The 11,542-nt window shown below is 46.1% G+C and overlaps 1 protein-coding gene across 2 annotated transcripts; it reads left to right on the top strand.

Moving 5' to 3' along the window:
- Positions 1-9,013: 9,013 nt before the first annotated feature.
- RAI2 (retinoic acid induced 2) lies at positions 9,014-10,621 on the top strand (the record flags this gene model as incomplete). Of its 2 annotated transcripts, XM_080719295.1 has the most annotated exons (2): positions 9,032-9,166; positions 9,317-10,621. In XM_080719295.1, the coding sequence occupies 2 exons, from the start codon at positions 9,032-9,034 to the stop codon at positions 10,619-10,621; spliced, it is 1,440 nt and encodes a 479-aa protein (XP_080575421.1). The 2 variants fall into 2 exon arrangements, with proteins under 2 accessions (XP_080575422.1, XP_080575421.1); XM_080719296.1 differs by having other exon boundaries at positions 9,014-10,621.
- Positions 10,622-11,542: the final 921 nt, after the last annotated feature.

Genomic DNA, 11,542 nt, shown 5'->3' with positions numbered 1-11,542 from the left:
ACCCCCCATCTTTAGTTTCTAATATTGAGCCAGCATTGTATTCTGTTTTCTCTGCTGACCTTCAGTATTTCAGCTAGGTTGAGGGTTAGGTGTGTTTGGTGGGCTGTCCTAGAGACCTCGCCATCAGGTGCAACATTAATTCTATGGTAAGCACTTCCTCAGTTCCTAGAAGCTGAGTTTCTATGAACCTTTGAACAAACAGGGTTAGGAATCTGCAAACACACTCACATGCCAAGGGAGCATTTGCAGTGCTACTCAAGATGTTCATAGGACATATGGCTAGTGGGTCTGATGAGAAAGCCCGTGACAAGGTGACAAGGCTGATGACAATGACGGCAATGAGAATGATGACGATGGAGACAATGATAATGGTGCTGTAATAGTGACGATGATGATAACAGTGATGATGGAGCCAGTGATGATGTCGAGACAAGGATAATGGTGATGGCCTTGATTTATTGAGCACTTATCAGGTACCAGGCACTGCGCCAAGTACTTTTCTTAGATCATGTCCCTTAATCATTACATCCACCACATGTAAAGGTTCTTGGGATTGAACCCAGGGACATTCTACCTCTGAGCTACACCCCAGGCGCTATTGTATTTTTCATTTTTGAAACACATCTCAAACCTGTAAGTAATCCTCCTGTCTCAGCCTCCTGAATACTGAGTGTACAGGTCCATGCCACCACACCCAACTCCCATGAAATAGGTTATTTCTGAAATCCTCAGCTTAGGTGGGAAACTTAGGCTGAGAACTAACTTGCCCTGGGTTACACAAAAAAGTTAGGCAGAGCTGAAGTTTGGACCCAGCCAGAGTTGGAAACTATCCCTTCTGACCACTGTCATAGGGGTCCAGGTCCCAGGTTCAGCTGACACTGTCTCATGCTAGTGGTTGGTAAAGAGCTCATAGGCTTTAGGAGAAGGGAGAAATGTGAACACCAGTCCTTAGTACTGTTGAATTCTGTACCCTTTCCTTCAAGACCCTTCCTCAGAGGGTCTATTTCTGGCACACTAATCTCTGGAAAATGTCCTGCTAATGACACAGGATTATAAACCGTCTTTTCCTAGAACAAAAAATATAACTTTTACATCTCAATCTAATTCGAAATATTTTCTATTCCACAGGCAGGTTTCTTCCCCCTCCTCTTTATTTCACATTTAAGAGGGTTCTTTGTTGTCAGAAAAATTTCCCCAAAACATTGCTCTTCAGATGATAGACCCTGACCTGAGACTTCAAACAGGATCTGTGCTCCTGTGTGAGATGGCATCTGTGGCTCAGCCACCTGAGGGTATTTGAGGTCTAGGTGAGGGCAGAAAGCTGTAGGGCCTTCCTTGCCAAATACAGGAACAGGCACTTGCTGACACACAGTCTGCTGTCCATTTTGTATGTACTGCTACTTATGCTTTTATGTCTGCTTTCGGCGATATTGCATCACTGTCTAAAAGCTGTGTGAGGACTCTGATGACATACTTAGAAAGATAGTGGGTACAGCCAGGCATGATGGCACACTCCTGTAATTCCAGTCTGAGACAAGAGGATCACAGGTTCAAAGACATCATTAGCAACGTAGTGAGACTTTGTTTCAAAATAAAAAAATAAAATAGGGCTGGGGGTATATCTTGGAGGGAGAATACCCTTGAGTTCAATCTCCAGTACCAACCCCCCAAAAAGAGTAGTAGGTGCGGGATCTTCAGGGAGCCCCCACTGGGGTCATTTAAGACATGGCTGGGGGCATTAGGGATGAGGTTATTGGTGTGTGTGTATATGAGACAGACAGACAGACATATAGACAGACACATAGACCTAGGCAGTTTTAAATGCCCATAACCAAAAATAGATGAGCTAAAAATAGTACCTGAGGAATAGCTAAATTATCTGAGTACTCAAGTGTGTGTGTGTGTGTGTGTGTGTGTGTGTGTGTGTGTGCGTATTTTACTGGGGATTAAACCCAGGGACATTCTGGTTCTGAGCTACACTCCCAGTCCTATTTTGTTTATTTATTTTTGTATGGTATTGGCACAAAAACAGGCATACAGACCAATGGAACAGAATAGAAGATAAAGAAACTAACCCATGCACTTATAGTCAACTGATCTTCTACAAAGGGGCCAAATACAATGGAGAAAAGATAGCCTTTTCAATAAGAGGTGCTGGAAAAACTGGTTATCCACTTATAGAAGAATGGAACTAAATCCTTACCTCTCACCCTGCACAGGAATCAACTCAAGATGGATCAAAGACCTGGAAATTAGACAAGAGTCTATGAAGCTATTAGAGGAGGGCATAGGTTCAACACTTCAACATATAGACACAACTAGAAACTTCCTCAACAAGACCCCCAAAGCTCAGGAAATTAAAACAAGAATTTAGTGGAATGGCATCAACCTAAAAAGTTTCTATGCATCAAAGAAAATCATGGAGAGTCTAAAGAGAAAGCCTACAGAATGGGAAAAGATCTTTACCAGTCTTCCCTCTAACAGAGGTCTAATATCTATAATATACCAAAAAGAAAAAAAAAAGAAACGACCTCACAAAATTGCTGAGTTGGCAATTTTGGAACCTGTAATCCTCCTGCCTCAGCCTCTCAAATACTGAAATTACAGGTGTGCACCACCACACCCAGCACTTTTTTCTTAAAGTATTTTATTTGAGCCAATCACCTGACCTCTGAGCCTCAGCTTTCTGTTCTGCAAAATGGGGAAGAAAGTGTGGACCAGGCCAGTGACTCCAAGCTTTTTTTCTGACAGAAACAACATTTTCACTATATCAGAAAAATAAATTGAACACTTCTCAAAACACACACACACACACACACACACACTCATACATGCATATATATTATTATATACCTTCCCATGTTTATTACATGGGAAATAAAATAGAGGAGAATAAAAAGGATGAGATGACGGAATGAGCATAAATAAGTTTATGCCACCTCAGATCAAGACCTTTCTCCTCAGGAACGTCTTAAAGCTCCTAGTGTTGATAGCCAGGTCATGATTCTGGGCAACACCACTTTCATTTTTCATCAACATCAGATCAGATCTAATATTTGTATTCTGTCCTCTCTGACAGGGACTTCCTCATAGCCACCTCACATCCTCAGGAAGGCTTGTCTCATTTGTGTAGCCAAACAGTTTTGATAAGTTAAGTAGCAGGTAGGGAACTCATTTCCAAAGCTATTTGCTTTGTCGTACTCCTTTTGGAGGGCTGTTCAGATTTCTGGATGTAAAAGGCAGTCAACCACAAGGCAGGTGACTACTTTGTATATACCGCCTATTTTAACCAATTTGGGATTACATTCATGCGATAATTATGTTCACAGCTTTGGTGTAAAAAGGCCCTGTGCTGATGTTTAAAGCTCAGAAAATTTAATTACTGGGGCAAGTAATTGACGATTATTACACCCTATGGGAAGAGAAAAATCATTTTTTAACCCAGTTGGAATCACTTCTTAGGTATTCAGTGCATCCAAGGTCCTGGATGGTGAAACCATATGTGCATATGTGACAAAAATTATGCTTTTCTCATTTGGTTCATAGGAAGTGGCTGGGGGATTTTATACAGAATTAGATCAGTCGGTGAAGATATGGTTTAAGTGCTGGATCAGAAGTAGAAAAGAAGCCAGGCTTTGTGGCTTATAAACCAGGCTTAGTGGCTTATAAGCCACGCCTGTAAATTCCAGTACTTGAGAAGCTGAGGCAGGAGGATCACAGGTTGGCGGACAACCTCAGCAGCAACTCAGGGAGATTCTGTTTTGAAGTTAAAAAATAAAAAGGGCTGGTGGTGTAGCTCAAAGGTAAAAGTTCCATAGGTTCAATCCACAGTACTCCCTAAAAGGAGTAGATGATAGACTCAGGATAGAGTGTGAATGGAAGAAGCGGGCAGGATTCTTGGCATTCTCAGCAGGATTCTAGGAAGTCAGCATTGTAAGAGGAAGGGACATCTCACTTCTTCCAGAGGTTGGGGGAACATGGGGAAATAATTTGAGGACTGGGGGAAGTTGGGGAGGGGTGGAGTATTGACAGTTTCCATCTTTTCTGTGAAGTGAGAAGGACAATCAGCTGCAAAGAAGGCTGGATTTGCAGCTGCAGTTTAGATTAAGGCTTCCCAGTTTGACTGTTAGAATCATCTGGAGAATTTTTTTTAATGCCAGTGCCTAAGCTCCATTCCGGAATAGTTGAACCAGTCTTAGGAGTCGGACTCAACCAGTGGTATGTTTTAAGCTCCCAGGCAATCCCAATGTACAGATGTACAGCCACGGTTGAGAACCAGTGGTAGAAGTAGAGCAGTCCTTCTCAGATTCTAATGTGCATGCAAATCACCCAGGGCTCTTTTTGAGATGCGGATTCTGGTTCAGTGAGTCTAAATTTTTTTGGTACTAAGGATTGAACCCAGGGATATTCTACCTCCAAATTATACTCCTAGACCTATATTACTTTGTATTTTGAAACAGGGTTTTGCTAAGCCTCCCAAGTACTGGTATTACATGCATGTGCCACCATGCCTGGCAGAACCTGAATTCTAACAAATTCCCAGGTGGTGCTGCTGCTCCGAGGACCTCACTTTCAGCAACAAGGACATAGACATTCCAGTGTTGACCAAAAACAATTGAGAGCTGCCTAGATTCTCTGTAAAAATCAAGGTCATCGGTATTTTATATGTGCATGTGCCCATGCACACGTACACTGGGGATTGAACCCAGTAGCATTCTGCCTCCAAGCTACACGTACCTCAGCCTTTTTTTTTAATTTTAAAACAGCGTCTCACTAAATTGCTGATTTTCTCTCTTAATTGCTGAGGCTGGCTTCAAACCTGCAATCCTCCTGTCTCAGTCTCCCAAGTCTTAGGATTACAGGTGTGCACCACCATGCTAGGTGTGTGTCCTTTTTAAAATACGCCATAAATGAGACATTATAAAAGCATTGATATGCATGGGAGCCTATGCATAGGGCCCGATCTGCCCTAGGCTCTGAAGCTTTTCCCTAAAGTACCCCTCTGGGGGTACACACAGCCTACACTGAGGCAAGGCCCTAGAAACTGTCTGAGGGTTCACCCACTTTCTCCTGAGCCACACTGCCATTACTTACTGGCTCCCTCCCCCTCCTGGTGATAAGGAGCACAGGCCAAATGGATGGGTGACCTCATTTAAACCCATCGGAAAATGCTATCTTGAAAAGCCCAAACACAACGTTCCCTGTCACTTCTGAAGAAATTCACGCCCCCTCTGTTTAAGCATCAGTTGGTGGCTCCCACGATGCTCCTTGATTTGAAGAGGTCCCCAGCCCACCTCTGCCCACGCTAATCAGTAGCTTTGCTGAGCAGGGAGGACGCGCCTCTGCCTTCTCTCCAGTCATTAGCTGGCTTCTCGGCTCATCCTCGGGGACACGGACTTGCCCTCTGAGCCATCCATTCATGAGCTGGTTTATATTCGCTGAGCAGAGCTGGTGTACCCAGATGCCCCTCTGCTGGTGACCCAGGTCACACAGTGAGGGGAGGAAGTGCTGAGAGGAAGAGGGAAAGAGATAGAAAGGGAATGCTTGTGTCTGGGCTTTTTCTGGGAGGTAGAAGCAGAGCCCCTGTATCTTTTTCTCGGGCACCCTGGGTGCATGGCAGCAGGTGGGACTGAGTGGAAGACACAAGTAGGTCCCAGTGGGCCCATACCTCTCCACAGAAGAGGCTGGAGGTGCTCCCTGCAACTCTGGCTGAGCGTGGGCTGGGGACTTCCTTTCCCTTTGCCCCTGAGATACTTACTGCACTGCACCTCCACCTGCACTCAGGCCTGGCCTGCATCCCCCCCACGCCGACACCCCCCCCCTCAACCCTTTCCCCAGAGACAGAGGCCTCTGCAGGGGATCTGAAAGCCTCCCTGTCATTCATATGACTTCTGCCTCAGGAAGGCAGACCAGGTTGAAAGGAAACCACACACACACACACACACACACACACACACACACACACACACAAACAGCCCTCCAGTGACACAGCTACAGCCACTTCAGGCTGTGCTCTACAAGGATGGGAGCTCTGGGGATGAGGGGAACAGAGGAGGCCCCGGGGAGAGAAAAAGAATGAGCAACAGTTGCATGCATTTACTGGAAAGGACCTGGCTTCCACCTGGGAGACATCTTGTTTTCAAGTGCTCTTTCTGGCCATCCCCTGTAGGCGCACACACTCCAGGTGGAAGGAGAGGCATGGGAACAGCTCTACTACATGGGGAAAGGGCACGTGGGTCGGCCCTGGACTCTGGTCCCGGCCTCAGTACACCCTTAAGCTAGTCATTTAACTTTCGAGTGGAATCTGTTTCCCTATCTACAAAATGGGCATAATTCTAGGACCCACCTGGCAGAGTGGTTCTGAGGCTGGCATGAGGCAATGAGTGAGAAGTTCTCAGCGGAGGGCCCAGCACATAGCAAAGGCCCCATGTGATTGGATTCTCACCACGTGTGGGAGGAGCAAAGGCCAGTGGGAGTCACCCTGCCCCAGCTAGGTGACTGGGGATTGGCATACTCTAGAAAGGAGGGTTCTGGGGGAGTTAGCAAGGCCAAGCAGGGAGGATTCCCAGGAAACCCTGAGAGCTGGCACCTAAGCTGAAGGTGTGTGTGAGGAGCAGGTTGGGGGAGCATCCAGAAGTTCCCACTCCCTTGGGAAGGAGGTAGGCCATTTTTTTTTCTGGAGGTGCAGTCAGATGCCACCATCAGAAGAAAGCAGTCTCACAGTTTGGTAACCCTAACCCCATAGGAAGCACAACCATAGGCAAGAACGTGTCTTGACTTCTGTAGAGCTGCCTCTCACCATAAGATTGAGTGGCCGTGGGTGCTTTCTGTGACATTTCTGTGTTCTCCTCAGTCATACCCCAGCTTCCTTTCTGCTCTTTCTCACCCTTCCCTGAGGGTTCTGGCCACTTCACAGGACAGGTAAGACCCTTTCTGCAAGAAGCTTTAAGTTCTCGGGGACTTTACAGGGCTGCGCACAAGTACAACAAAGATTTCTCCTGCTGCTGTTGCTGCCTTTCTTGGAGTACCTTTGATGCCTTCTGCTTGCAAATCTCTGTCTGATCAAAGGCATGTGTCTCCACTATTCCAGAATTGCCATGAACAAAAAGCAAAAACAGTGTCTCTCTAGCTCATGACTCCCACCTCTAGCCCTCAGCAAAGTGGCAGCCACTGAATTGGTTGGATGAGTGAGTGAATGGTGAATTGGGGGGGACATGACATTTTCTAGGCTGAATCACAGGTTCATCTCATGAAGAAACAGAGCCTTGGGCTGGTGCAACCTCCTTCAGCCTCTCTGGGGGCAGGCTACCTCCCAACTCTGCTTCAAAGGGTTACTAGCCAGCATTCTGGGTCACCTTGTGCTTTCCAGAGGGCCCGCAGGGAGCCAGCTCTTGGTCCCTCCCCTCGAGGCACTACAATGCACTCTGCCAAGGATATGGACTACCAGTCCCTCTCTGCAAAATTGTTTGAAAAGCATCCTTCCCTTTGCCTCCCCTCCTCCTACCTCAGAGAAACTCCTTGTTTTGTACATTTGACATGACATGTTTTGATTGCCTAGAAATATCATAAAGTTCATTTGTTACAGCTACCTTCATTTAGTGAGATATCATTTGTTTATTTCTAACCCCATGATATGCTGGGCCACCTCTCTTTCTTGTTTTGGGGGTTGGGTTGGTAATTGGGGGTGAAGACAGGACAAGATGAACATGGGATTATACAGCCAAGACAGGTGAGGTCAAGAATCTGAGTTGCCCCAGGCCTGCCCAGCAAAATTGAGGGTTATTGAATTATTATTGAGCCCAACCAGACTCCAGGGCTGCACAGATCCCTGAGTTAGACATGGTGCCTGCCTTCTCCATGGTAACGAGGCTAAATATGGACGTGTTTCCATGGAGAGCCCTATCGCAGCTGCAGCCCTGCTTCCTCCAGGAAGCACATGCACTGGGCTACTTTGGCATCTCTGGAGGTGGCCGGAGTCTTGAGAAGGTGCCTCAGACATCAAGAAAACATCTCTCCACTTTGAATATTTTTGTTCCAATAGAGTTCTATTTCACTAGCCCTAGACTCACCAACATCCCCTCCTCTTGGCAAGTAGATGTTAGGAGAGGCCACAGATCAGATGATGAGCCACTTGGGACAGTGACACAGCACCCAATGACCATTTGTGAAAGCTATCCCATCGTCACCTTGCCGGACTTGGGGGTGATTTTCCTGTTGTCAGACAGAACAATGTAAAACCCTTTCCTATACACACTGCTCTTCCAGTCCTCAAACCTCTTTTGGAAGAATTATTATTGCAGTTTCTGAAATGCTTCCTGGAATTTTTCATAATTTTAAAATAATTCCAGAATTATTGCCACAAGGAGTTGTTTCAATGCCTCCTTCTGTATTCATAGAATATTCAAATGTGACAAGGTTTTATTTTTCCTTAAGGGAAAGTCTTTGCTGCTTGTTTGAATTTGAACAAGTCAAATCTCTGAATATCTTAATCGTCTGGCCTAGCACTGTGAAATGGAACTTTGTTTTTGTTGAAGACTAAACATATAAACTGAGTATTAGATATAAAAATATCCTGTTTAACATCACTGGGCATTTTAGTGATTACATCATCTGTGTTTATAGCTTAATCGTCTGTTAAATCAGGGCCCTCCAAGCACAGCTGATCATATGATATATATCAACATTCATATATATTAGGAAACACCTATAACATATATAAATATATATTAACATATGTAAATATGTTATAGGTATATAACATAATAAACAGGTATAAATATATGTTAGGATTACATGTAATCTATATGTTAGGGATATATAATATATATATATATGTTAGGAATATATATATAATGTTATATATATACATATACATGTGGGGGGGTAGGGGAGTTGAGTTGTTCTCCCTGGTTAATAAGATATGGAGATTTTTAAAGATGGAGAGAGACATCTCACAGTTGTACATGGTCTCTTAAGAAAAATTCATATTGTTTGTTCTGTGTTGCAGGCCGAGTGGCACCAGAGCCGAGTGATGGATGACCTGCAGTCCCAGAACCTCTCCATGGACATGACTGACTCCCCTCCAGCCTTGGCCAATAACAGACTGGAGAATGGCATGGCCCAGCTGATCACCACCGAGGCCTGGAACATCAATTCCACTGACCTGGTCAAGAAGGCCCTGGTGACGGTGCCAGCCCCATCCATTCTGAACCCCCCGGCCGAGTCTCAGAGTGGCATGGCTCTGAAGGTGGCAGCCACCGTGCTGCAGCCCCTGTGCCTTGGGGAGAGCCCGGTGGTGATGCCCATTCACATGCAGGTGGAGGGCAGCTCTGCACCTAAGCTCAACCCCAGCGGCAATGCTACCTACGTCATGACCACGCAGGGGCCTGTGCAGCTGCCTGTGGTGCTGGAGCAGCATGTCTTCCAGCACCTCAACTCCCCCCTGGTCTTGCCACAGGAGGCCCCATGCTCCTCTGGTACCATCCACAACAACCTCTTCCAGGGGCCCGAGGACACCGAGGCCCAGCCTCAGCTCCTGGACCTGAGGATCCCCAGCCAACCGCAGGAGCCCACACTGCCATTTGAAGCTGTGCTCCAGAATCTGTTTCCCTCCCAGGGCTCTCTTGGGCCCCCACCCTGTCAGCCCACTCCAGGCTACGCCCAGGTGCCACCACAGCCTTTTAACTCCCCCTTGTCCCCTCTGGTCCCACCAGCCACACTCTTGGTGCCCTACCCCGTGATCGTCCCCTTGCCAGTGCCAGTCCCCATCCCCATCCCCATCCCAGTGCCTCAGAGTTCAGATTCCAAGTTCAGCCCCAGTTTCCCCAAGCCACCGTCTACTTTTAGCCTGCACTCCTTTAAAGGCACCCAGACCCCTCTGGAAAAGGATGAACTGAAGCCCTTGGATATCCTCCAACCAAAGGAGTACTTCCAGCTCAGCCGCCACACAGTCATCAAGATGGGGGGTGAAAACGAGGCCCTGGATCTCTCCATGAAGTCAGTGCCCTGGCTCAAGGCCGGCGAAGTCAGCCCCCCGATCTTCCAGGAAGATGCGGCTCTCGACCTGTCGCTGGCAGCCCACCGCAAGCCCGAGCCTCCTCCTGAGACTCTGTATGACAGCCGCCGATCAGTGGACAGCCCAGGTCATGCGGTGGTGGAGAAACTTCCTAACAGCATGGAGATGCCCTTCACCCCTGCCATGCCCCATGAAGCCTCGGCCGTGTTGGAGAGCCACATGGGCAGCAGCAGTGTGGCTGACATAGGCAGCCAGTCCAGCCACTCGAGCGGTGACGTCAAAGCTGAGAACAACATTGAGATTGTGAGCGAGTCCCAGGCAGCCAAGGTCATCGTTTCGGTGGAAGATGCTGTGCCTGCCATCTTCTGTGGCAAGATCAAAGGTCTCTCGGGGGTGTCCACCAAAAACTTCTCCTTCAAAAGAGAAGACTCTGTGCTTCAGGGCTATGACATCAACAGCCAAGGAGAAGAACCCCTGGGAACCGCAGAACCCCTTAGGAAACCTGTCAAAAACAGGAGCATAAAGTTAAAGAAAGTGAACTCCCAGGAAATACACATGCTCCCAATCAAAAAACAACGGCTGGCCACCTTTTTTCCAAGAAAGTAAATGATGGCTTTTTTAAATTTTTATGATTATAACATGGGGAAAGGCGCATTGGTTTTCTTTTTAAAAAGGAGTTTAAAACAAATTATCTTTGTTAATTATTTTGGGGAGTTAGATGGGAAGTGGAAAGGCAAATTGGCTTTAAAGGCCCTGTAAGCTAGTATCATTTTCTTTTTTTAATTTTTGACTTTTCACAAATGAGTAAATAAGAGCAACCTATTTTTCAAGCAGATTGCACATTTTTTGCAGCTTTAATGGAATATTGGGTGAATCAGAGGGGTTAAAAAAAGCTATTTTCATTGCCACAAAGTGCTTTGATGATGTAATACCTAATAAAGGGTAGGATGAATATTTCACAATAAATGTTTGTTTGCACTAATTGGTTGCAGTATTCTGTCATTTATAAAATTTGTATTCCTTAACTGGCATGATTGGGCCCAAACTCTTGCTTGTTAAGAGCTCTAAGTTATCTGTGTTTAGAGACCTAAGATCTTCAGGCATATTGGGAAATATTACCCTGTGCTCCCATAAAAGAAGGATCAGAACTGTGTATGGCCTTGAGCAAGTCACTCCTTCCTCTAGGCCTTGGGTTTTTTTAATTCTTAAAAATGTGGCAAAGAAAGGGGACAGGGATATGAGTTGTGAGTACTTCAGGCTCATTCCAGTTCACATAGTTTTGAGTGTGCCAAATTCTATGTCTGGAATTTTTTTATATACTACAACAAATGTCTCTAAAAGAAAGGGTAACTTGCTTCCCCCAGCCCCAAAGTTTAGCTGGAAAGGGCCTTCATGTCAAGTCCATCCGACCAGTGTTGTTCCCAATTACTAAAAATCTTTCAAGTCAAAAGTATCACTGCAAGCTGGGCATGGTGGCACCTGCCTGTCATCCCAGTACTTGGGAGGCTGAGACAGAAAGATCACAGG

The sequence above is a fragment of the Muscardinus avellanarius genome (genome assembly GCF_963383645.1).
Source record: "Muscardinus avellanarius genome assembly, chromosome: X".
NCBI classification, from domain to species: Eukaryota; Metazoa; Chordata; class Mammalia; order Rodentia; family Gliridae; genus Muscardinus; species Muscardinus avellanarius.
The sequence above is the reverse complement of the archived record's forward strand: the minus strand, read 5'-3'. Positions and strand labels throughout refer to the sequence as shown.